Genomic DNA, 25962 nt, shown 5'->3' on the forward strand with positions numbered 1-25962 from the left:
TACGTCTCAAAATAGCATCATTTGATGAAACAAAAACAGCACCAGTGCCTTGAGAACTCTTTCAAGCCGATCCAAAAAAGTACCAAATCCATAGGGGGAAAATGCTCATTTTACTAATACCTTGCCCCCCCGAGCATTAAAACAATTAAGTGATATCTTATCGGGAAGCTTAACACTTTAGGACAATGATCAAAGACATTCGTCAGCCGTATGTGTTGCCAAGGATGATACAAATCATCGTCCATAAGAATATGTATAGCCGAAATAGTGTAGAGAGACATATAAAATCCAGAATAAAAACCATCTCCAGAACTAAATATTTCGGCTTTTGAAATTAATCAATAGGCATAATAATTTGGTGATAACCCTCCTTGATATAAAGACCCACATGGCGTCCAAGGATCAAAATAAGAGCATGAGGGATAACCAAACATATTCATAGATGAATTCCAATACACAGGCGTATATGGCATTTGTGAATCAAATGGATGATGTACTGACCAATAATTTTGATGATTTGGTGCAAACCTTATATTTGAAGATCGTCTCTTGGACCTTCTATTCTTCTTTAATTGCATTGCACCTTCTGTGCAAACATCACCTTCGTCTTGAGTTTGAATGCTTCCTTTAGGAACCCACGCCATGCCTTTTTCTTTCAGCTCCTGGGCACTAAGTCTCTGGAGCTTCTTCTTTTGCCAACCTGATGAGTCGAGTAAATACCTCGGCTGTGCTTGAGTTTTGGACAGCGGCACCTTCTTCTTGATTTTTGGCTCCTTTAACCTCTTTTGCCCAGATTTAGTATTTGGAATATCGACAGCTGAATTTTCCTTTTCATTGCCATTAATAGCCGAAGTCTTTAACACATTAATCGGCTTTTCAGCAATTGTATTCAGATCTGAACTTGTAGCTTTCGCGACCATCCTTTTTCACTACATAAATCTGCTTGACAACCTTTTTCTTCTCTTGAACTCTAGACCGATACTTTGGCTTAAATCGGTCATTCTCAACGCACGGCTGCCCTGCACATGATGGTTCTCTTGGTGCTGCATACTCTACATGATATGGTCTAAAATATGAAGGAGTATGTGCCCATGGATCATCCTATCCCCATGATGAATGGTGATGAAAACTAGCGGGATGCAGAGCGTTTGGAATTGACATTGATGGCCGCGAAGGAGAATATGGTGCTGCTGAATGAAAGTTTTTCCTTTGCCAATTCCAACTCCCAGAATTATGCTTATGAGGTAATCTTGATGATTTAACATCATTTGACCGATTAGCACGTTTGGCATCATTCTCTTTTAGGTATTTAGCTAGAAGTTCATCAAAACTGAGCTTCAGCTTCTTGCTCTTGTGCTTATTATGGTCTTTAGCTCCATTTATCTTAAGACGCTCTGATTTCAATATTTCTGGGCGTCCCTGATCAGAACCGGTCTGACCGGTTTGAGCAACCGGTCTGACCTGTTTGAGCAACCGGTCTGACCTGTTTGGTACCGGTCTGACCGGTTGAGCAAACCGGTCTGACCTGTCTTGTCAGCACAGCAGGAGTAATCGGTTCTTGTTCTGATTGTGAAGAACCTATTTGCCCCCCAGTATTTTCCAGATTTTTATTAAGCTCATTGTCCTTCGAAACATCTTCAATTTGGATGTCTTCTATATCACTTGAGGGCTTAGAATCTTCCTCCTCACCAATATTTTTCTTGTACATGGACTGGCCGATGTTGGCCAATTTTGTAACATCTTATCATCAAGACCAATATATTTCAATTGGTCATTCTCTTGTTCATGAGCAAATTTCAATCATCCGGAGTTAATAGCCGATTGTATAATTTGGCGAAACATATTGCAATTCTGAATACTGTGATCAAATGAATTATGCAACTTGCAATAATCTCGCTCCTTTGCATCAAGAGATGACAGCAAGACTTTGTGACCAAAAGGTTTAATAAAATTCTTCTCCAGCAATATATCAAATAAATCACCACACAAAAGTCAAATCGAAGGTATATTTTATTTTCTCTAACCGGCGCTTTTGTGGAGAAGGTTTTAAGGCTGAGCAAACGAATGGTTCAGATTTCTCATTAATGCATTCGGCTATACCTTTCCTTGTGCTTCTCACATCCGATACTTTAGAGCTTATCACTATATCATCATCGGATTTCACAATGCTTTTCAGTTTTGGTTTCTTGTTTTTAATCCCAGAATGACCACAAGTAAACCATGTAGAGAAAAATTTTGGCATCGATGACGGAGCGAGTCTAAATGCCAAAATATTACTATTATCGGCCTTTCTAATTTTCACAATGCACTGGCCGACACTATCTGAAATTATTTTGTTGCTAGCAAGTAAATTACCTTCCTCAATCGATCTTCTAGGATTATTCACAATCATATCTCTAGTAGATGTATCGACTGAAATCATATGATCTGATCTGGAATTGGGTAAATTACTTGAAAAGCGTACCTTGTCAAATATGCTGGAGAGGCGAGGAACCTTTATGTGGATGATATCATGCCTTTCCTCCCGATGACCACCTGCAGCACTTCCTACAGAAACTGGTCTGACTTGACCCGGTCTGATCGGTTGTTCCAGCGCGACTGGACAACTCTGAATGTTGGCCCGTCAATATCTTGTCATTGCTCCTGAGATAATGGTCTCTAGTATCTCTATGTATATCACCGACCGAACTCCGTTCAGTCATAAATTGTTGCTCACTATTGCACTTGACAAATTCACTATTGAATTTGGCAGGTTTTTGTGCAGCTAGACTTTTCTCTTTCAATACAATAGATTCGGGACGATCTTTATTCAATTTGGTTCTCACCATAACCGAATTGCTACCCATATTAGAATTATTCTTTATTCCACTATCAACCGATGATGTAACCGGCTTTGTAGCTGCAAATCTCATTTCCTTGAATATATCGTCAATGGATGGTAATTCCATTACTTGAACAAATCCTTGCTTTGTTTCTTGGAAACAAGATTTATACAATCTTATTTGTGTTTCTGCAAATTTGCTAAGCTTATGCTCAAATTTTTTATCCTTGTTAAATCTTTTAATCACATCATTCTTAAGCTCAGCATGTTCTACATCCCACAAAGTATTTGGCTTTTGCAATATAGTAGAAACACTGTTCGGTGCATCCTTTTGTGCAAAATCACAAGCATGAACTTTCGGTAACGAAGAATGAGTAGTACCGAAACTATGTGTTGATGCATGAGATGAAACACATGAAAAATTAATATGTGGAGATGAATGTAATCTTGCTGAATTCTCATTAATTCGGCTATAAGTATTGGAAACATTTGGAACCGAAGTATGAGTATTAGCATTTGTATATGGTGCTGAATTTATATATGCATCTTCCACTCTAGCATATAATGGTTGAGAATAATTGGTCGGATATCTAAAATCAGCATGGCCAATTTTCTCATTCATCGGCATGCTTTGAGTCAAATATTCTAAATTTATTGCCGATGAATAAGCATATGAAACACCTTGCTGAAAAGTATTAAAATCATTAGCACATGATGTCTCATAAAGATTGGCCGAACTCACTATGTTAGTTTGGCCTTGATAATTGTTCATCGGCATGTTAACTTGTTCTGCTGCCGATGTATGAAAATATGTATGTTGTATGTTGCTAGTAGCATCAAAATTCAGATTATGCATATTATTTGGCATGGGCTGTTGTAAGCAATTTTCAGAATTATAAGCAGCATAATTAAAACCATCTGAATAATTACTAGCCGATGCAATATGTATACCACTATTATGACTAGCAACATCAACATGAGAATTTATAGTACTAGCCAAATAATCAGTAGAAATATATGATGTACTTGCATGTTGTACCTTAGGCGTGGTGTAGTAATATTGTTGTGGCGCATATGAATAACCCACCATGTATACTTCTTAGTAGGTCTTGATGCTTCTGGTCTTGTAATCAATAAATCCAGATATATTTGATAATCCAAGCAATCAATAACCAACACTTTGCCTTTTCTTTTGATCTTTGATATGTAGCAGCAAGCAAAGTAGAGTGCAATCGGCTTGAGCAGCCTGGTGTAATACCACAATTATATTTGCAATCGGTCTAAAGAGACCAGATGCAATAACAAAGGCGAACCAAAATAGTAGATCAATTAACACAGGGCTAGGGTAGAAAAATTCAGTTGCTTCAATAACCAGAATTATCATCCCCAGCGGAGTCACCAAAATGTGTTGATGCAAATCTTGGTCAACACACGAGAGCACTCGAACATGCGAGTCACAAACGGACCAAAGAGCAGCAAGGCCACACGGACCGGTTAGACCGGTTGAGCAAACCGGTCAGACCGGTTTCTAGGGTTTTGCTGGAATCGGTCGTCTCGAGGGATAAGTATCACACTTACATGGTGAAGAGCGGCAATGTTTACGAGCAAACCAGCAAAGGATAACCAACGCGCTTACGTGACGAAGAACGACTAGTTTATGAGCAAACTAGCAAAGGCCGTAGAAGCTCTCGCTCGGGAGGGACCCCGTCAGGGCGTGAACATCGCCGGACGTGCCCTAGGTCGACTAGCGAGCTTAGGACGCCATCAATGGCCGTGGAGAACACGATGGATAGCAAGAGAGACTGGAAAAGACTAGGGTTTTGTGGTAAAAAGTAGATGCATAATATTTTGTTCGATTGGGTGTGTCTCAATCGGCCATAGCCCTTTATATTTATAGGGTGGGAAGGTCTGTACCCGTGGGAGGTCAAAAATATGTTACAAACCGACCTAGAATCAAATTACAACTCTAATTCGGACTAATCTGCTAAAAATCGGTGAGACCGGTCACCAAATCCGGTCAGACCGGACTCCTCGTGCTGCACAGCAGCAAAAACCGGTCAGACCGGTCCCCAAATCCGGTCAGACCGGTTTTGCCCAGATAGGCGAACTTACTGTCGCCATAACTCCTACACCCGGACTCCGAATTAGGCGATCCATATATCCGTTTCGATCGTCTGGATGAGGGCTTCGTCTTGGTGCTTTAAAACCCATGATTTGACCTAATCTTGATGACTTTTTGTGCACATCTTTGTCTCATTGATGAAATCATATCCAGAATATCCCAAAACGATCTCCATATCCTGCACAATGGTCATATATGCCAAACTTGTAAAATAATAAGAGTTAATATTGAATTGACTATTTTAGCATTTATCTTGCCTACTTCAAGTCATGCCAATTTTGAGTGTCAACAACATCCAAGCTTGAAACCAACTCAACTAGCAGGTTCCAGTCCAGTTGCGACTTTTCGGGCACACAAGTGTCGGACGCGTCTTCTCTGCTTCTGCAAGATCCGGCAAGCAGAGCTCACCGTCCATGATGCCCCCCGTGCAGTCGCGGCCTCCAAAAGCTAGGAGCCGGTGAAAAGCAAGAGGGCATCAGAAGAAGCGGGCATCAGAAGAAGCTAGGAGCCAGAGTTCGCTGGGAGTGCTGCGGACGGCGGCACCCAGCGGGCGGCGGCGGAGACGCCGGCGTGGAGAGTGCGGACGCGCACGCGGGCATCCCCCGAAGCCGGCCGCCTGGCCGTCTCTTTCCCGCGACTCGCTCGTCCTCAACCGGCGACGTGCTCCGGCACCAGCTACGCCGCGGCGTCGCGCCGCGCTAGCTCCCACTGTCGTGCTGACCGGAACGACCATGCCGCTGACCGCAACCCCCGACTGATCTGAGCTGGAGGTGTTTGATCCGACGGTTCCCGAGGACCCCAGGGGTGGACGGTATCTGAAATACCGTCCGCCCCGTCACTACCGGAATCAACAGCTTTGCCGAGTGCCAGGTACACTCGGCAAAGCCCCAAAAACACCTGGCGAAGGCTTTGCCGAGTGTAGCACTCGGCGAAGCGCACTCGGCAAACAAAGCCTCGGCAAAGACATCTTTGCCGAGTGTTTTTTATCGCACACTCGATGAAAACTTTGCCGAGTGCTATATCTGACACTCGGTGAAGATTTTCAAAAAAAATAAAAAAAAGCACGATGCTCTGGGGGCACCACCGCGTCACCGCCGTTGCCGCCACCACCACGCAACCGCCGCCGCCAGCCCCTTCCCTTGACCGCCGCCGCCACACTTCTCACCGTGGCTGCTGTGCAGGCCGGCTGCGTGCCCCCTGCAGCGTCTGCTGTGCCCCCTCGCCGTGGCCGCTGCGCAGGAGCTCCGTGCGCTACCGGACCACCGGAGAGACGGCAGGGAGAGGAGCTCCATGCGCCTTGGGCTGCCGCCGCCACCGGAGAAAGGAGGCCGGGCTCCGCGTGCCTCCGCCGCCAGAGGAAGGGGGCCAGGCCCCGCGCGCCGCAGCTAGCCGCTGGAGGAAGGGGGCCGGGCCCCGCGCGCCGCCGCCGCCGAGGAAGGGGGCCAGGCCCCGAGCGCCGCCGCTGCCGGACGAAGGAGGCCGGGCTCAGCTCTCTTCCGCCGTCAGAGGAAGGGGGCCAGGCCCCGCGCGCCGCAGCTAGCCGCTGGAGGAAGGGGGCCGGGCCCCGCGCGCCGCCACCGCCGAGGAAGGGGGCCAGGCCTCGAGCGTCGTCGTCGCCGCTAGAGGAAGGGGACCGGTCCCCGAGCGGCGCCCCCCCGGAGGAAGAGGGCCGGGCCCTGTGCGCCGCTGCCATCGGAGGGCACCTGGTACTGGTGAGTGCCGAGGCCGCGGAGCTGCTAGCGCTGCCATCTCTCGACGACGGAGAGGGCACTGGAGGGAGAGAGGAAGGAGGCAGGGAGCTCACGCGCTGGCCATGGTGGGCGGCGGTACCGAGCGCAGGCGGCGTGGATGGAGGTGTCGCGGCGACGGCAGGGCGGCACGCGGCGTGGAGGTGTCGGGCCGGCAGCGGCGTGGAGGCAGCGCACGCCGTGAAGCTTCTGTGGTGTGCAGTGTGTTGTGTGGGGGCATGGGTGGCGTGAGCAGTGCTTAAGACAGGAGGAAGAAAGTTTGCCGAGTGCTGTGATCTAGCACTCGGCAAACAATAGCTTTGCCGAGTGCTAGATCACACCACTCAGCAAATTTTCTTTTTTTTTCTTTCCATTCATTTACCAAATGTGTTTTACAAAAATTTGGAGGACAGTGAAAGAATTTTTTTTATTTGGTATAGTATATTAACTAAGAGAAAAGTTGTTTGCCCGAACTTCTCTTTCTTTCTTTTTTTTGCAGAGTGCTAAAAATATTTTATTTGCTCTCTCTTTTTTTCATCATATTTTCAAAAATACCTTATCACATTCATTTGTCGATACATATTTGATGCTTTAGCGAAAAATTAATCATTATTTCATATAGTTTTGGCTCAAATTTCATTTATAGAAATGTAGTTAAAAAAATAAAAATTATCAAATAGATTCGAAAAATTACCAAAATTTAACATGACACGATCTTCGATGCCTATTGGCTATACAAAAATTTTGGGAGTCAAACCACAGCTCGACTGTCACTTTCACTCCAAATCATACCCGATCATTCTCAATAATCATGAAACTTCTTTAGAGATGTTCGGGTTGTGAGCAACGTATGTGACAACCTATGTGAAACCTTCTCAATTTTTTACCACAACCTCCACATACGATATCATGACATATTGTCAAATTTCATAATTTTTGGACTTCCTTTGCTTTTTATAGAATTTAAAAACCGCTTAGGCCACGTGGTGGAGGTCATGTTTCCTGAACAAGATGTTCGAAATTTCTTTTGGTTTCATAACTATGGCCTATATGTGGATTCAATACCATGAATATCAAGTTTCTACTCATTTTTTTAAATATTTTAATGACTAGCTGTTCAAATTTGACTTGATTCAAAAATATTACCAAAAATTAAATTAATTAGTTAAATATAGCAAATGAACTCAAAAATACACCAAACTTGACTATGGGGAACTACATGTTGTATGTGTAGATCAAAAAAAATTGAGGTTCAAAAGAGAAAAAAATTAATAATTTGTCGAGTGCCAGGAAGAGACACTCGGCAAATGTGATTCTTTGCCGAGTGTCATGTCTTTGCCGAGTGTCTGGCACTCGGCAAAGCCATCTTTGCCGAGTGTCAACTCTTTGCCGAGTGTTTTAGGGCTGGCACTCGGCAAATGGTGTCATTGCCGAGTGTCCGATATATGGCACTCGGCAAAGGAGTTAGCACTCGGCATTGTTGAGCTTTCCGGTAGTGCATCCACATGGCTCTCGCGTCCCCCGTCCACCTCCGCACGCCGGAGCTCCACCGCGCACCACGGGGACTCGATTGCTACCGTCTCCTTCGTCCAGGTTCCCTCCCCCCACAGCCTGCAAAGCCACCAGCTCGCATCAGCAAGCAAGAAACAGAACCCAGGCCAGGCCTCCGTTCAGCAGCCTCTCGCCGGACGGAACCACGGGAGGCGAGGCAGCCGCGGCAGGCGCTCGGCACAACGCCCACCACGGCCGTGCACGCAGGGAGAAACGAGCGGCGCGACTTGCTGTGGCAGCCGCCCTGGGCGTCATCTCCATAGGTGGCACGGCGGCACGGCAGGGGGCACGCACCTCGCCAAGTCGAAGCTTGCCTGGCCGCCGGGCCGTCGTCTCCTCGGACCAGCAGACGCTTTCACCCTAAACGGAGCCGAGAGCTCCGGCAAGGTTCCGGGGCCCTCGACGGCCAGCGGGCGCTCACCGACGAGCCCGAGCGACGCCGCGCCGCGCTCCCGCGCCAGCCTGATGAGGACGACCCAGACGCTGATTGCGGTCCACGCCCGATCTGGGCTGCTCGTGCTTGATCTAACGGACGGCAGGGACCCAGGGGTGGACGGTGTTTCAAATACCGTCCACCCCCGGAAGTTCTTTCGCTCGCCGTCCGTCCCGAAACGTACGCCTCCACAGCTCCGCTGCACGCCGGAGCTCCGCGGCACCCCAGGACCACCCCCCCTTCCGTCCAGGTCCTCCACCCCTCCCGTGACCCCACGGCGGCACCGGCTCGTATCGCACCGGCCATGGCCACGAGCAGCGGGCAAGGAGCAAGGAACGGAGCTCATGCCGGCGGTCAGCAGCGGCGCGCTGGGTCGCCACACTAGATGGAGCCCAGGACAGAGGTGGCACTACCGGAAACCCTATTGTTGCCGAGTGCCGACCGCTTTGCCGAGTGCCAAAAGTCGAGCACTCGGCAATCAGGGAATATACCGAGTGTTATCCAGAAAATACTCGGCAACATTTTGACACTCGGCAAATTTTCCTTTTGCCGAGTGCTGGAACGCAAACACACGGTAAAATTGGCTTTTGCCGAGTGCCGTGTTTGTGGCACTCGGCAAAGACAGCACGTGCCCGCTATGTGATCCAACGCCGTCCCAATGCCATTATGGAAGTAGTGTTTGCCGAGTGCCTTAACTCAGGCACTCGGCAAATGTACTCCTTTGCCGAGTGTCAGGTTCACGGCACTCGGCATAGTACGCTTTTGCCGAGTGTCAGAGTCCAGGCACTCGGCAAACTAAAAAAAAACTTTAGCTTCTACCTTCCAAACTTTTTGTTCTATTATTATACTAGTCGAGGTACAACATATCGAAATTTGGTATATTTCTGTATAAGTTTCGTATATGTTATTAATTTGTTTCATTAAATGCTATTTTTGGATAATTCAAATTGGAACCGCAAGTGATTCGAATAATATAGTATAATGAATGAAAAAATTATATTCATGTTATTTAGTCCAATTTGAGACATTGTCAATCAATTGAAAGGAAAATTTGAACATCTTGATCACGAAACGGGACAGAATGAGATGTTAACGAATAGATTTTAAATTCTACAAAAATCAAAAGTAGTCAAAAATCCATAAAATTTGTTATGATATCATGATAACATACAAGGAGTCTATAGAAAAAAATTGAGAAGGTTTTGCAAAAGTTGTCACGTATATCTCTTATGAAACGAACTATCTCCGAAGAAGTTTCATAGAACTGAGAAGTATTCTTTGAGATTATGATTCAGAGTGATGTTTGAATTGGGGTTTCACTTCATAAACTTTTTTATAGCTAATATACATGATGGATTGTGTAATGTTAAATTTTGGTAATTTTCTGAATCCATTTGATAATTTCGAGAATTTTTTTCCATCTATAGTATTTATAGTGATGTAACTTGAATTTAAACTAATAGTGCACGAAATAATGTAATTTTCTTCGTTGAAGCATGTGAAATTTTTTGTATAGGCAATAGACATCATGAACTGGTTCGTGTTAAATTTTGGTTATTTTTCTGATTTGGTAAATATTTTTTTCAATTTTTTTTGGCAAATGTAGAGAATTAGTTCCTATAATTTGACATTTAGTTATTAGTGATTGAAATAATGGAATATTTTTTATGGACACATGAAAATAAGATTTGTTGAGTGCATTTGGTAATTAAATTTTGAATTATATTCAAAGAAATTCGTGATTTCAAATCTTGAATAGAAAGTACTTGAATTTAAATTGGAAAACAAAAAATGTTTGCCGAGTGCCACATCTATGACACTCGGCAAACCCTGAGTATGCTGAGTGCCGCATCACTGGCACTCGGCAAACCCCACATATGCCGAGTGCCAGATCTGGCACTCGGCATACGCCGCCCCCCCCACACTTAGCCGCACAACGTACACACGGACACACAACACACACACAAAACGCTGACAGTCACTCCACCTCCTCGCCGCCGCGTCGCAGCGCCGCCCTGCCAGCTCCACGCCACCGTGCCGCCCCGCCACCTGCACGCTGCCGCGCCACCACGCCACCTGCACGCCGCCGCGCCGCCCCGCCAGCGCGGCGTCGGCCCGCTGCGGCGCTGCCCCGTCCCGCCGCCGCGATGTCGCCCCGCTGCCTCCACGCCGGCCCCGCCCGCGCCACGTCCCGCCGCCGGCACGCCACCTCTAGGTCGGATCGGGCCGCCTCAACGCCGACCCCGCCCGCGCCACCTCCACGTACACCGGCCCGCCCGCGCCACCTCCATGCCGCTCCGACGTCGCGCCGCCGCGGGCCCGGCACCTCCACGCCGGAGCGACGCCGTCTCGTGAGCTCGGCTCTGCCCCGCCCTCCCGGCGCCTCCATGCCGCGGCACCTCGATGCCGCGGCACCTCGATGCCTGCCCCGCAAGCCCGGCGCCTCCACGGTTGCCCTGCCCGCCCGGCGCCTCCACGCCGCGGCACCTCGACGCCTGCCTCGCCTGCGGCACCTCGACGCCGGCCCCGCCCGCCGCATGAGCTCGGCAAACCCAGCCTGCCATGGCAGCCGCGTGAGCTCGGCTCTGCAGTGCCGCGACGACACACTCCGCTGCCGCCGCCGGCACCCTCCGCCGCCGCCACTGCCGCTGAGGAACAAGGTAAGTAGAATGAGATAATGCTAGGATTTTGTGGAATTTTGCATTAGTGTTGTCAAATTAAAGATCTTCAAATATATATGCTATGTTTATTTTAGTGAGATAATGTACTTCAATGTGATGTAGAAACCGTGGCACTGGTCCTTTCTCTTCGCAGCATGTGATGTAGAAACCTTTTGTTTCACTTGAGTAGCTGCTTTGCTCTTGCATGACCTGCGCCTGAACACTCCCCACAGATAGGGTTTTCCTTGGAAGGCTACAACACAACAGGATTTCTTAAGTGAACAGCAAAATATTAGCAGTAGATATCTAGACTATAAATCGCAAGAACTTAACTGCAAGAAAATAAATTACTTTTCAAGTGTAGTAGTTGACAGTAGAAACAATTGCAATACAAAATTGCGGTGACCAAATGCAAATGCAAAACAGGTGCAGTGCCATATTGTATCCATGACATTAGTAAATTACACTGAGATATCAACAATATGGTACTTACTTTGACATTTCTCTGGTAGGAGAACAGAAGGGAAGATCAGCAGCTTGTCAAAGCCAAAAACATATTTCAGAATTATGCTATGATCAGTGACATACTGCACTAGTCGATCCAGATCTTTATTTGGCCTACAAAACCAACACCATTTAAACTAGCATGTAGCTAAAAATACAAAACAAGCAAGTATGCATAGGGTAGGCCACACACCTCATATTATCTGAAAAGAAATACAAGCCAATGCTTTCAGCAGTAGGTTCTGATGATGCCTCCCACCTCTTTGGCCAGGCTTTCAACTTCGAATGCTTTGTTACTTTCATTACAGGTGGTAATGATCTTGATAATTCCTGCACCTTCTTGCATGCTTGATTTGAGAGATGTGCAGCCAGTGAAATATACTCTTGGCCGATCTTCATGATTCCACTATTAGTATAAAAAGTGAAAATATTAGTCAAATTAGTATGTATAGTGTGCTTAAGAGAGTATTTACACTTGAGCTTGTCCTCATGTTCGTAGTTCATGTAACCCGGTTAGGCATCTCCCGTTCGAAACAGATACGGTTCAAAATATGCAGATCTTTGCATATCTATGGCCGTATCTGTTTCGAATTGTCCACGTTATTTGGACAGCCCGAGGATGCATAGATGGGGTTAGTTTTCATGGTCCGCTTCCATCCGAGACAGAGTCTTGGCAACATCTCCCCGTTGTTCTCCGGATACACAGTCTCCCTTCTGGGACGTGTATCTGGAGAACAGCGGGGAGGTGCTGCCGAAATTCTGTCTCGGATAGGAGAGGATCATGGAAACTGACCGCATCTACGCATCATCGGGTGGGATTAGGACATATATTCACCTACTACAGTGTAGGGACAACGTGTAGTTGCATTAATTTTTGTTAGTACTCGCTACCATTATAGAGGATGGATAACCGTCAGTGGATGTACACGGGACGGCCAAGTAAGGGTGTCATCACCATGGAATGGATTGAAAAGACCAACTATTTCTTGGAAACCGCATGGGGTCAGAGTGAAGGAGTGAGTGTCATGTGGTGTCCCTGCAACAGTTGTGCAAACAAGAAATAGAAAACAAAGACGGTTATGGGCCAACATCTTTTCAATTATGGATTTATGCCAGACTATACTCGGTGGACCTTGCATGGTGAAGGCCATCGTATGAGGGACGAGGTCGTGAGGCAACGAATTGATGATTGTGATGCCGATGGTGGGGTTGGAGACATATTAGATGACTATCATGAGGCTCATTTCGATGAAGGACCGCAGGAGGAGGAGCCAGAGGCAACCGCGAAGGCGTATTATGAGATGTTGGAGGCGGCACAGAAACCACTTCACGGCCAAACAAAGGTGTCTCAGCTGGACGGCATTGGACGCCTAATGGCAAACTACCTGTCCTAAGCAATGAAGACTACAACAATGACAGAGAGTTCTTTCAAGAAGAGGGGCTAGAAGGGAGTTTCGAGATAGACTTAACAAACGTGATCGAAATGGAAGTAGACAATGAAAGGGTTGTCCACGAGGCAGAGGTCGGAGATGAGGTCGAAAATGTTCATGACTTAGAATTACTTGAGAGACTGCGTTTAGGCAGAGACAGTGAAGACAACATTCCTCGTTCGGATACTGCTGGTTATGTGGATGATAGTGATGATGAGGATTATGATCCAGCGGCTCCCGATTATGACGACTATTTCTAAATCATGTATGATCCGCATTATTTAATACTATGTTAATTTGTACTAATATTCTGTTCATTTGCATCTTTTTCCAATTTTGTTTGTTTATTTTGTATCATTTTCTATGTATCATCTGCACTATTTATTACTATGTTTATCTTTGCTGATTCGTTCACTCATTTTGATTGTAGGTGATTGAATCAAGATGCCAGGCGGTGGCAAGATATCTTTCCTGAGCTCCTTGTATCAGAGGAAAGGTGGAGAGCGTCCTGAGGGGTCCAATGTAGCAGAGGCGTCTGGGAGCCGTGGTGGAGGAGAGAGAGAGGTACTGGAGGAGGGGGAGAGAGAAGGAGAGGTACTGGAGGAGGTGGTGGAGGAGGAAAGGGGGGAGGAGGAGGAGGGAGAGGACACCTTCTCCTGTACAGGCGGAGGAGGAGGAGGCAGAGCAGGAGGAGGAGGACGACGATGAGGAGGGGGTGAGGAGGAGGGGGCAGCAGGGGAACCGCGGGTGTGGTTACGAGGACCGTCGACACTCCCGCCGCGGCCGATACCTCTAGAGAGAAGGCCGATTATTCGACCAGAAGGGCCTCGGTAAGTAACTTCAGATGTTATCAATTCTTTTTCTTTTGATATGTTCAAAATCACAATACAAACTAATACTTTATCTTGAACACTTTTGTAGGAACTGGCTGATTCTGTCTGGAGGTGCCCACAACCGGAAGCCCAATGGCATCCTCGGTGCTCTGTGCAGGGAGCACTTCCCTGGGCTCGTGGAGCATGCCGGGGTCAGGGAGCCGGCCTACACGTGGGACCACTATATGGCTATCGCAGATGCAGATGATCGGGAAGGGAGGAACTTCGGCACCAAGGCGAGGCGGGTGGTCGGGGAATTGTGGGTAAGTAACCGTGGCACTACATTGGTCAATATATCGGATGCACTTTAAATTCTTGGAATACTTACTGCAAGTATCGGTCCTATATGCAAGATTTCTACAGGTGCGCTCCTGGTTATGAGGCCAGGGCAAATCAATTGGCTAACAAAGCCTGCTACAAACTGGTGAAGGACATGCACTATGAGGCGCGCGTTCAGGCCCATGTCCAATACATTGCCGATTACGAGAAAAGGTCGATCAAGAAAGGACCCGCAAGGGAAATCTATCTCAGGCCGGATCAATACGCGAGGGTAAATCAGGAACCTCTCTACTCGTTTTGTGTGAATTTGGGATTCCAATATGACATACACCTAATTACGTGTAGGCGATCCCGAACTAGTGCGCCGGGAAGGCTGAGTGCTGGGCTATGATGGTCGATAAGTGGATGAGCGAGGAGTGGGCCCAGCAGCACGCCTTATGCCGGGAGCGCCACTTGATGATGCCCGGTGCAGCGCACCATCAAGGCAGCTGTAGCCTTCCCGAGTTTCAGGAGGTTTTGATACGTGAATTCACTTTTTCATTATTTCTAATGCTAAATTCTGCATGCTTACTAATCATCTTGTTTTTTTATTGCAGTCGGCACGACGTGAAGGGCAGCCTTGCAACGAGTTCACGGCATACGTTATGGCTCACATGGGCAAGGCGACGTCCGACGTCGGTTTCGACCCGGCGGCTCTGCCCGAGGCCTACAGCAACCTGAACATCTACACCCGTGTGACTCGGTACACGAAGATAGGAAAGGCACTCCATAGGGACACATGGGATCCGGCCACCGCACCCCTTTTTGGAGAAGCCATCATAAGGGCGGGAGGAGGTAAGAAGCACGGCCGGTACTGGCTCGGCGACAGCGTAGTCGACACGGCTAGTACGCCCACTCTCTCCCAGCTTCGGGCAAGGACCACTGACTCGACCCCGCCCATACTTCCACGGCCCGAGATTTCAGTGGCCAGCATGCATGCATTCCAGGTTATTTCTGTTTCATTCGTCGGTTGTTTACGTACCTTTGTTTCGCATTTTGACTTTGGGGTGAAATCTTGTAGGCCCGGCATGACGAAGAGAAGAGACTGCGGCAGGAGTTGGAAGAGAGGTTGGAGCAGGAGCGGAAGCTGAGGGAGGAGCAGGAGCAAAGGGTTGCTGCCATGTTCGCCTACATGCAAGGTCTAGGTGCATCGATAAACTATCAACCGCCGCCAACAATGTCGTGGCCTCCGCCACCTGCACCTCTACCACAGATGCTCGGCGCACCGATGGTATTTCCTAGTGCAGTCACCCCCGTGAGTATGAATGTATTTGCTTGCAACCATCGCCTAAATTAAATATTGACTTAATCTTGTATGTAATCCTTTTTGCAGAATCAATCGGGAGTGGCATCAAATGAGCCTCCGGATCAGCACTCCCCGGCGTCACAGTGGCCAGGTTCAAGATCTCCGCAGAGATGATTAAGGTATCGTTCGGTTGTCATGTGTGCGCTGTATTATGGACTATGATATTAGATTTGTGGTTGTTAGACTGCCGGATGTTGGACTTGTAGCTGTTAAACTTGTCGATGTTGGCCTAATGCTTGTACTATGGACTATGAATGCTTTGTGGACTAAATTTGAACATTATGTGATATTTGTGATATAAATGTGATGTTTGTGATGGATGTCACATGAGAATGCGATATTAATTGCATATATATAATGTTATGTTTGATTTATGCAAGAGGGAGCTCATATATGTGAGAAAACAGAGAAAAACAAAAAAAAATTACCTTTGCCGAGTGTTTTTACCTTGGCACTCGGCAAAGTGTCCATTTCCAGGTTCCTGGAACATGGCTTTGCCGAGTGCCAAGGTAAAAACACTCGGCAAAGGCCCAGGCTTTGCCGAGTGCATTTCGCTTGGCACTCGGCAAAGCTGGGGCCTTGCCGAGTGCCTGTGATCGGGCACTCGGCAAAGCGTTCGTGTTTGCCGAGTGTCTTTTATTTGACACTCGGCAAAGCTAACGCAAACAGTAATTGGACCGGCCGTTTCGCTTTATGTTGCCGAGTGTTTTTTTTATTTTGCCGAGTGCTTGTTGACACACGGCAAAACTTTGCCAAGTGCCCGAGAAAAGGCACTCGGCAAAGGTTGCTTCGCCGTCAATTTGTTTGCCGAGTGTTGTTTGCCGAATGTTACATTCGGCAAAGGCTTTGCCGAGTGTATTAGGGCCTTTGTCGAGTGTTCCTGACAGTCGGCAAACCGCCTGTCTCCCGTAGTGCGGCCGCGGCAGCCAGGTGGCGCTCGGTGGCGCGGCGGCGCTGGGAGTTCTTGGCGTTGCTGTTGCCCTCTGTAGCGACCGGTGAGCACGGCGACTAGAGCCTCCGGGGCCCGGGAGAGGTGGTCGACGGCCACCAACTTCCTCTGGTGCTGCATCTTATCTAATTAGTGCTGTGGAAATGACTGTTGGAAGATTAGATCATTCCGGAACAAACAATCTGTGTTTTCCTCTCAATGAAAAAATTGCTGGGTGATTTCATCTGCCTGCTAGGGCTAATGTCTGGCTGCTCCATCATGTTTTGCTTTGGTCAATGTGTGGCCTTGTTTGTAGAGTCTGGTGCTGGTAGTTCTGCTGCAGCTCTGTTGCCTGCCGTGGTGAAGTGATGATGGGCGTGCACGGTGTTCATGCTGTCCGGCGCTCTAGACTTGCTGCAGGATCTCGGAGCAGCACGACTCTCTCTAGCTTATCAATCCTTTTATAAACAAAATGAGTACCATCTACCATGACCATACAATTCAGATCATAACACAATGGATACGAACATTCAGATCTTAACCGCAGCATATATATTGTGTTCCCTTGCTGACATTTCTTTTTTTTTATTGCGACCATGAGTACTTTTTTCATTAACAGGGAAATCGCTGAGATTTCTGCGCTCAAACAAGATTCCACTCAACGAGATTTCTGTGCTCAATCCATGCAGGTAGGTCTCAGACCAAAACCGTAGCCCACAATGGCAACAACAAGCCAGGGTTGCCACTATACAATCTCCAAAAGTAGCCAATCTGAAGCCTGAACTTGCAAATTGCAAAACAATGTATTGTCTGGTATTCAGAAAAGGACTGCCTGATGCTGCAACTGCAATGCTACAATGCATAAGGCAACCTGGAGTCTGAACATGCAGAAGCACCTTGTTCTGTAGACATAGAGAAGCACTTTGTTCTCCCTGTCCTCCTTGGGATACTAAATCTTGTTGCTGCATGACCATATTTGGTGAACTTCAGTTTCTCTCACAATTCTGTATCAGATTAGTGCTTGCAAGTTCAGTCGAACATCAATTCATTACCGAAAACATAGCTGTCCATCAGTCGTTCTTGTTGGTAAATAGACATGTTGAGACTTTTTTGTTTCAAAATCAGAGTTACCATTTGGTCGACACTCAGGAGTTTGTTTTTGGTTCGGACAGTTGGTTGTGCTGTTTGCACCGCAAGTTTAAATTCTTCCATCAGAATCACAAAGCTTCAGTGTTTCTTTTAACATGCTGCAATCATTCAGGTACCTAACTGGACAATTTATTTACTACTAAAAAGCAGTCAGTCTCATGGTCTAACAACACCTCTAGTCTAAAACTGTCTCGCGGTGTCATTTAATCTTTCAGTTTCTGTATATTCAGATTCGAAGTCACAATAGCAAGAAAAGAGTAGCATCTCTGAATTTGCAGAAACTCGTTCCTTGCACACCTCTGAATTTTCAGTAAAAGCCATATTTTTGTCGAACTTTGAAGCTCTAAATCTCTCGAAACTTGCATTTTCGATCCAAGTATCCTGACTGAAATAGGTAGAGGCTTCTTAGAAATACAATTTTTATAAAGATGACTTGCGCAGATTATACACGATTTGAGTTTTGGAGCTGATGAACGGTGTCTATACACTGCAGCCACCTTCTCCCTCACGTTTTCTCCCTCGTTCTTTTCCCAGGAACTGCCAGCGCTACAAATCCCGGCGATCTCCTCCACCAAAATCAAAACCCGGGGGTTTTCCAATCCCAGGCCCCCCACCACCATTAGTGCCGACCTTGGACGGTTGGACGACCTCATCGCCGCAGACGCACCTCCGAGCTCCTTCCCCCGCCGTCCATCGCCTCAAATGGATTGATTGTGAGCTCTCTAACGTCGCGTGTTCCTCCGTGGTCTCTCCGGAACACCGTCTTGCCGTCGTGCACGGAGGGTGTGATCCGCGGCGCGCCACGGCAGCAGGAGCAGAAGCCGGCCGGATTCCATGGAGGTCTGCCTGCCCACCTCTTTCCATTGCGTCCGTCCATGCCATGCCATGCCATGCCATGCCAGTGGTCATGCTGTCGCGCGCCTAGTCCCACCGCGGTCGGCCCCTCGCCTCCGGCTATCGTCACGCCACACCAGGTGCACGAGCTGCGTGGCGGCAGCAAGACGCAATACGGCGACGTGCGGCGTGGCTGCAAGCTAGGGACGGCGGCCAGAGCTCGGCGCCGCCCCGGCGTGCCGCGGAATGGCAGGACGGAGGCCCCCAAGGGTGGACGGTATTTGAAATACCGTCCACACACGGGCTCCTCTCGTTCGTCCGATCCGGGTTGGGCGGCCAAGATTAGGCGCGTCACTACAGGCGTCTTCCTCGTCAGGCACCTATTTGCTCTGTTGGGCGGCGAAAGGCTGCCAACCATGGCGCGAGCGAGACCACGCGTGTTCCGATGCAGCCGCACGCACTCGTGCCCCCGGCGAGCACTGGATGAGCGCTGCTCGATGGCGAGTTGGAATCGGCGGAGCGACAGGCAAGACATCACTCGGGCACAGAACTTGCATGCTTGGGCGAGATGACGGTGCTCCTGCCATCCATGGCGTGCGGCGCCGCCCGAGCTTGCGCCACGCACGCCATTCTTCCTTAGCTTTCCCGGTAGCTCCGCTGCAACTCTGCTGCAGCCGGACGTGGACGTCCGACGTGTGCCGGACGGACGAGGCTCTGTCTTGCTCTGCTCGCCCGCTGAATGAGGACGGACGAACGGCTGCTAGCAAGGAGCCAGACAGGGCATGGCAGAAATGGCCGGCGGTGCTCATGCTCGACCGAGATTTCTCCCGACTTCACACTGCAAGAGGCTTTGCTGGTTGTGCCAATGCAAAATTGCACAAAGACAATTTTGTTCAAACCATTCCTTTCAAAAAAAAATTTTGTTCAAACCATGGCTGCAAGTTCAGTACACGCTGCTCAGAGATGAAGCACATACAAATTGTTTAGACATACACTTTAGCATTTACTCTCTGTAACACTTCTAGTGTTAGGCCTGCAATTTAGGTGCTAATCATGAATATAGCATGTCATTAGCATAGCTCAGGCATTCGTAGAATTGCATTCTATAATTTTTCCTAGCACTTTTTATACTTTAGTTGTTAGTTTATCTTTGTTAATGCATTTTTGCTAGCTCGTCCAGAGTCTGGAAAACAGCCTGAACCCCACCCACTAGACACTAGTTTTTCTCCAAACTTTGCTCATAAACTCTACAAAATTTCTTTCCTGAATTTATACTCCTACGTTCCAATTTGACATTCACAGCAAGTTTGACCATAATATACAGCATATTGGCCCTTGAAATCCAGCCCAAATTTTGCAAAAGGTCATTCTTCACATCTCTGAATTTTCAGCAAAAGGCATATTTTTGCCCAAATTTGGAGCTCTATAGCTTTCAAAATATGCGTTTTTTATCCAAGTATCCTTGCTGAAACATGAAGAGGCTTTATTGGGCTATAACTTTAGTATAGATCAGTTGGGTAGGTTATACACGATTCCTGAGAGCTTTTGCTGGTCAAATGATGTTCAGACACGAATGCTGTCTGAATTGACTCCTCTGATCCTGAAGAACCGAATGACTAACTTAGTACCCCTCGCACTCGCAGATTCAGGTTAGCTTGCTCCTTGACTGGAGTACCCCTCGTTTCAGGGAAAGGCCATTCAGTGATGCAGTATTTGATTTGCTTGCCCTACAATTAGCGTCTGTTTAGAACGAAAGATAACAGTAAGCAACCGAGGAAAAACGATAAGCAAATAATCGGTGCAAGTTAAAAGAAAACTACAAACAAAGAGCATCAGAACAGAACTGTGCATTCTTGCTAGAAAAGAATGTTTTCAACGTGGTTACAGATACTATAGATAAGGATAACAGTGTCTTAATTAATTTGGTCCAATCTGCCCCATCCCCTGCATATTGTCGTCCTTCCATGGCCACTATTTCCCATTCAATGCCCGGACTGCTGGGAAGTTCTTAGCCAGCAAGTAGCATCATAATGCTGAATACAGGCATACAACGTGCGCTCGATATCCAAAATTAGGAAACTAGTTCACATTTTAGATCCATGTTCATAGAAATAGACACATAGCAACTGACTGTCCAGAACGCTCCATTCTGTTCTAGTGGATGGCTTGTTGCAAGATTCCTCAGGCCTAATCAACCCAACAGTTGCTTGCAATTAAATGAAGATTCATTCAAGTATCCCATCCAGCAACTACACATCAGATATGCCCATGCTAAAAAAATTGTCTCCAATGTGGTCGTGGATGCTATATACAGAACGCTAATAATTTCCTCATTTGATTGTAGCTATCATAGTGACTCTGTTGCTTGTTCCCTGATGTTGACCTAATGACCTTTTTGCTAATGACCCAACTGTGTGCCTGCAGCTAGAATGTCGATGAGGGCACATGAAGATCTCCTATATGTATGACATCTTAACCCTTTTAACTATCTAGGACTGCAAGTTCGAATTTCAGAAGACAGCCTAAGTTAGCTCAAATTATTTCTAGGAGAGGGCACCTCAGAAATTTTAGTACTCCCTCCGTTCTCACATATATGTCCTCAAAATTAACTAGCTAGCTTAATTGTTCTAATAAAGGCCATGTACGAATGGAGGTAGTAGTTTTTTGCTGAAGAATTTCAGAAACCAGGTCTAGTGTTGCAACAAAGAATCTTGATTCTAGGACTCAACTGTGTGTTTTTTTTTGCAGCTAGAATCGAAACAGCTCCTAACTAAATATTATCCATTAGTCAGCTAACTGTTAGCTCTACTAAATCCAAACCGGCCCTTAGAGGAAAAGCACTACCATGTCACTTTAACTTTAAAATCACTAACAGACATGACGAAGCCTTAACCGCTGCTTATTAGTTAGGTTTCTTTATTTGGCTCCTTTTCTGTGTATTTTTAAAACACTTTCAGGCATTTAAGACGTGCTCCGTTGCTAGCTAGCTTACTAGGCTAACCAGGAGCAGGCCCTATAAATGGAGATCAATACTGGGGCACAGAGCAATGCAAGCTGTGCAAGTAGTTGATTAAGCATTGCAGCTGCTAGTCAGTAACGTGCGCACAGCTCATATGGCTGCGAGCAAGGATATTGTTTCTAACAAGGAGGCCATCAGTGCGAGCCCAGTCTGTGGGGCGACTTCTTTGTGACCTATACTTCTCCTCCCTTACAGGCATGCATTTGTAATTTTATTAGTCGCCAACATGCTATATTTTTTTTATCTCTTTAAATATTTTATTATGTAATAATGTGAGTGCACAAGCAGAGGTCGGAGGAGTGGATGCGAAAGAGGAGGGATCAACTTAAAGGGGAAGTATGCCGGATGTTTGAGGCTACAAAGGCCATGAGCATGGCCGACACGGTGAAGTTGGTGGACACACTTGAACGCCTTGGTGTAGATAACCATTTCGTCAAGGAGATCGACGAGGCCTTATATCGTGTCCACGATGAGGAGTTGGACTTTGGCAACTCCAATGACTTGCATGTGGTTGCCGTCCGGTTTCGTCTCCTTAGACAACATGGATTTTGGGTATCTGCAGGTAAATAGTTGTCAGAATCTAACAAAAGCTGAGCTTATCAATCATTCTTTCACGTATTACATGTTTCTCGTTCTTTTCCTGTTGCCACCCTATATACTCTAAAAAGTGTTTATCATCATACAGTCTTCTTATAACATTTGAATGCGTCTATAATATTGTACAATAGAAGTTATAGAAAAGGTCATTGATTGGAGTTTTAATTGATGAATATATGCATCATGTAGATATATTTGACAAATTCAGAGATGACACCGGTAATTTCAACATAAATTTAAGCAATGACCCAAGGGGCCTGCTTAGCTTGTACAATGCTGCTCACATGGCGGTCCCTGGTGAGATGGTCCTAGATGATGCTATCACCTTCACTAGGCGCCACCTTGGGGTTGCAAAAAGCAAGCTTAGGTCTCCCATGGCGGAACAGGTTTCCCGCAGCCTTGAGATTCCACTCCCTCGATTTATGTGGCAAATAGAGGCCGTGCATTATATTAGTGAGTACGAGAAAGAAGACGAACACAATGCCATGATTCTCGAGCTCGCGAGGCTGAACTTCAACCTTCTTAGGAGTGTCCATCTCAAGGAGCTCAAGTCCCTCTCACTGTAAGTTGAAATATTAGTTCTTGCACCCTGTTTACTCATTATTATTTTCGTTTTTTTTCCAACAACATGGTTTAACCAATTTCTTGTGAAGATGGTGGAGGGATCTCTATGACAATGTGAAGCTAACCTACATTCGGGATCGAATGGTGGAGTGCTACTTCTACAGCATCACAGTGTTCCATGGGGAGGAAAACTCTATTGCGCGAATCATACTGGCCAAGATGTATGTGTTGTTAGTCCTGTTGGATGACACATTTGATGTGCGTGCCACCTTTGAGGAGTCCCAAATGTTGGATGAGGCATTACAGAGATACGATTATTAACTTGTTCTTCCTGATTTTAGTGCGGGCTGTAAAACTGTCTCTTCCACTTCCTAGCTTACTTGTGATCCTTTTGTTTTGCGCAACACCTCAATTATATGTTTATGGTGAATGCACAATCATTTTAAAATGTATATCTCTCTTATTAAAAAGAACAAGCTAAGGGACTCAAAGTGACTTGAATTGTGACTCATATTGTATGAATAAAAGAATCTAATATAATTATGATTACAAGGAAGTTGTACCAAATGGTTGTGTGTGGTTCTGTTGTTCGCTAAAGGTTGATTTAAGCAGCCAAACTAATTAATTTTTTTCTTTATTATAATTATTTGTAGATGGGATGAGAGCGCAGTTTCTCTTCTACCATAATACCTTCGCATGTACTACATCAAATTATTGAGTAACTTCAATGAAATTGAGGATATTTTGGAACCGTCCGTTAAGTACCGCATGGCTTACGTGAAAAGAGAGGTACCTAGTTATCTTACAAGTTGTAGTCACGAGAAGCCAACCAGCAGCCATGAAATTTCTCAATTTTATTAATCTATCTCAACTTGTTTTCTAATTTTGCAGTTCCAATTGCAATCAAAAACTTCCATCCAACAGGCTAAATGGTTAAATGAAAACTGCATGCCAAGCTTCAAAGAACAAATAGACGTGGCGATTATGGCGACGGCCTCTCAGTTCTTCTTCTTAATGGCACTAATGGGAGCAGGCCAAGTGGTAAACAATGAGGCGTTCGAGTGGGCACATAACATGCCTGACATGTCCCATGCCACTGCAGAAATTGGTCGTTTCATCAATGACATTGCTGCTTACAAGGTACCACATCCAATTTCTTCACTAATACTCCATCCATTTTTAACTATTTGACACCGACTCTTTCATTTGACTATTCATCTTTTTTATAGACATTTGTAACAAATAGATAAGAGAAATTTTATGGTGGTTGGAAAAATAGGATCAGACTGGTGACGACATGACATTCAGTTTAAAGTTTTGATATCATTACGCATAGGGAAAAATAAGCAATGACTGGAATGCCCTTTAGTTATTTTTCAACTCCTTTAATTAATCTGTCTCAGATCAACGGTTAGGAAAAATCAGAGAAAAAAGTACCATCAATTATTACTAATACCTTCCAAACACCGGAACATGCCTCAATAGATAAACATACAAGGCCACTCAAAGTACTATTGACGATAGATCTACTGGTACTTGTTTCAGTTTACTTAACTAATTGACTGAATAAATGGTCAAGTTTGAAAAAAAGGAATGGCGTCAAATATTTAAAAACAGAAGTAACACCAGATGCAATCATCTAGTAATATTTCGTTGGGCACTGAATCAAAGATGCATTATTGCATTTTTAGGTAAAAAAGAGATGTACGCCCCTAGCTAATTCAATTGGTTTAACTTTAACATGTAGCTTCAATACTGTTCATCAATTCACGCCTTTGGCAACTGATCATTACTTAAAAGTTAAAACCACTATTTTGGAATGGGTATCAATAGCAAACATTGAGGGATGTAAACTATAAAGGTGTTGAAATGGATGGTGAAAATTAAAAGGTTATGTTAGAGGAAATTTTGCATTGTATTGAGTTACATACATCAACTGATTCAGCCTAGATTGGAGAAAAGCAAGCTCCGGCACGTGGAGACTCCCTAAGGCTTCAAACGTAGAATAGAAACTTAATATAAATAGATGCCAGCTTATAAGGTACTTCGATGATCGAGGTATTACACTGTCATTATTTTTTCTGATTACAAATAATTAGAAAAAATGGACAAATATGTACATTCAAAAGCGCTTTGACATCCTAAATATCAAAAGAATCTACAACCTTCTTGTATTGGGAAAAAAAAGACATTTCAGTACCTGGATGGATCTCTATGTATATCATAAATACATGTACCAATGCACGCAGCTAGGAAAGTGCAAAAATGATGCGCCCAGCGCCGTGGAGTGCTATATGAAGGAATATGGCATGACTGGGGAAGAGGCAATGGCAGCGGTCGCTGAGATGATAGAGCAAGCGTGGAGGAGGATGAACAGAGCTTATATGGAGTTGAAAGGCACACTAAAGCCGGCAGCACAATGTTTGCTGAACTTGGGAAGGTCGTTTGAGACCTTCTACCTTCATGGCAGCAAGGACGGTCTCACCTATGGCCGTGACGTCAAGGAACTCATCACCCTGTACTTCCTGAAGGAAGTCCATGTCTAAGATTGTTATTTGCATCAGTGCGACATACTAATAGTACTTTATTTGTAATGGTTAAATGCCATGTCGCAAAAAATAAAAAGCCAGCCAATAAAAAAGGGTCTCAACCTAGCTCGCTGAATTTAATCTTTTTTCATATATGATAATGTGATTTGATGATGTTTACTGTCAGACAGTCTTGATTGGAAGATCAGAAACTTTTCTAGAACCTAACCACGAATTCCCTAAAAAACGAAAACAAAGAAAGCACACGAAGGTCAGGAACACTAGGAACTTGAATCTAGTGTGAACTTCAGTGATGGAACTCCCAATATATATCTTACTTTATAACGCACTCATTTGGTGAATAGGTATTGCAGCACCAGTAGCAGTAACTGATGAAAATAAGCACCTTCTAACGGCAGGAGCAGTGTGATTTAGGAAGAGACTCGAAGTGAACCTCCCAGCGGATGCATGATGATTTGTATATTAATCTCTAATATTGGAATATTTAAGTATAAATATACATGGAGGGTTTAGCAGGCATCTGACCCAACAGGCGGTTTTGCCTGGCCCCACGTCGCTCCCCGCGTGGGCAACTCGGG

General features: G+C 45.9%; 1 protein-coding gene, 1 long non-coding RNA gene and 1 pseudogene across 2 annotated transcripts; all 3 read left to right on the top strand.

The window, feature by feature from the left end:
* The first annotated feature begins 15256 nt into the window (after positions 1–15256).
* On the top strand, positions 15257–16071 carry LOC120680238. Its single transcript, XR_005677558.1, has 2 exons — positions 15257–15669; positions 15772–16071. It is a non-coding gene; the product is annotated as an uncharacterized LOC120680238 (long non-coding RNA).
* A 5350-nt stretch (positions 16072–21421) lies between these two features.
* On the top strand, positions 21422–25504 carry LOC120677244 (annotated as a pseudogene).
* LOC120678331 (eudesmanediol synthase-like) lies at positions 23820–25381 on the top strand. The gene is made up of 2 exons (XM_039959453.1): positions 23820–23975; positions 25085–25381. Exons 1-2 carry the CDS (start codon positions 23820–23822, stop codon positions 25379–25381), a joined length of 453 nt encoding a protein of 150 aa, XP_039815387.1.
* Positions 25505–25962: the final 458 nt, after the last annotated feature.

This window comes from Panicum virgatum, chromosome 6N (assembly GCF_016808335.1).
Source record: "Panicum virgatum strain AP13 chromosome 6N, P.virgatum_v5, whole genome shotgun sequence".
Lineage (NCBI taxonomy): Eukaryota > Viridiplantae > Streptophyta > Magnoliopsida > Poales > Poaceae > Panicum > Panicum virgatum.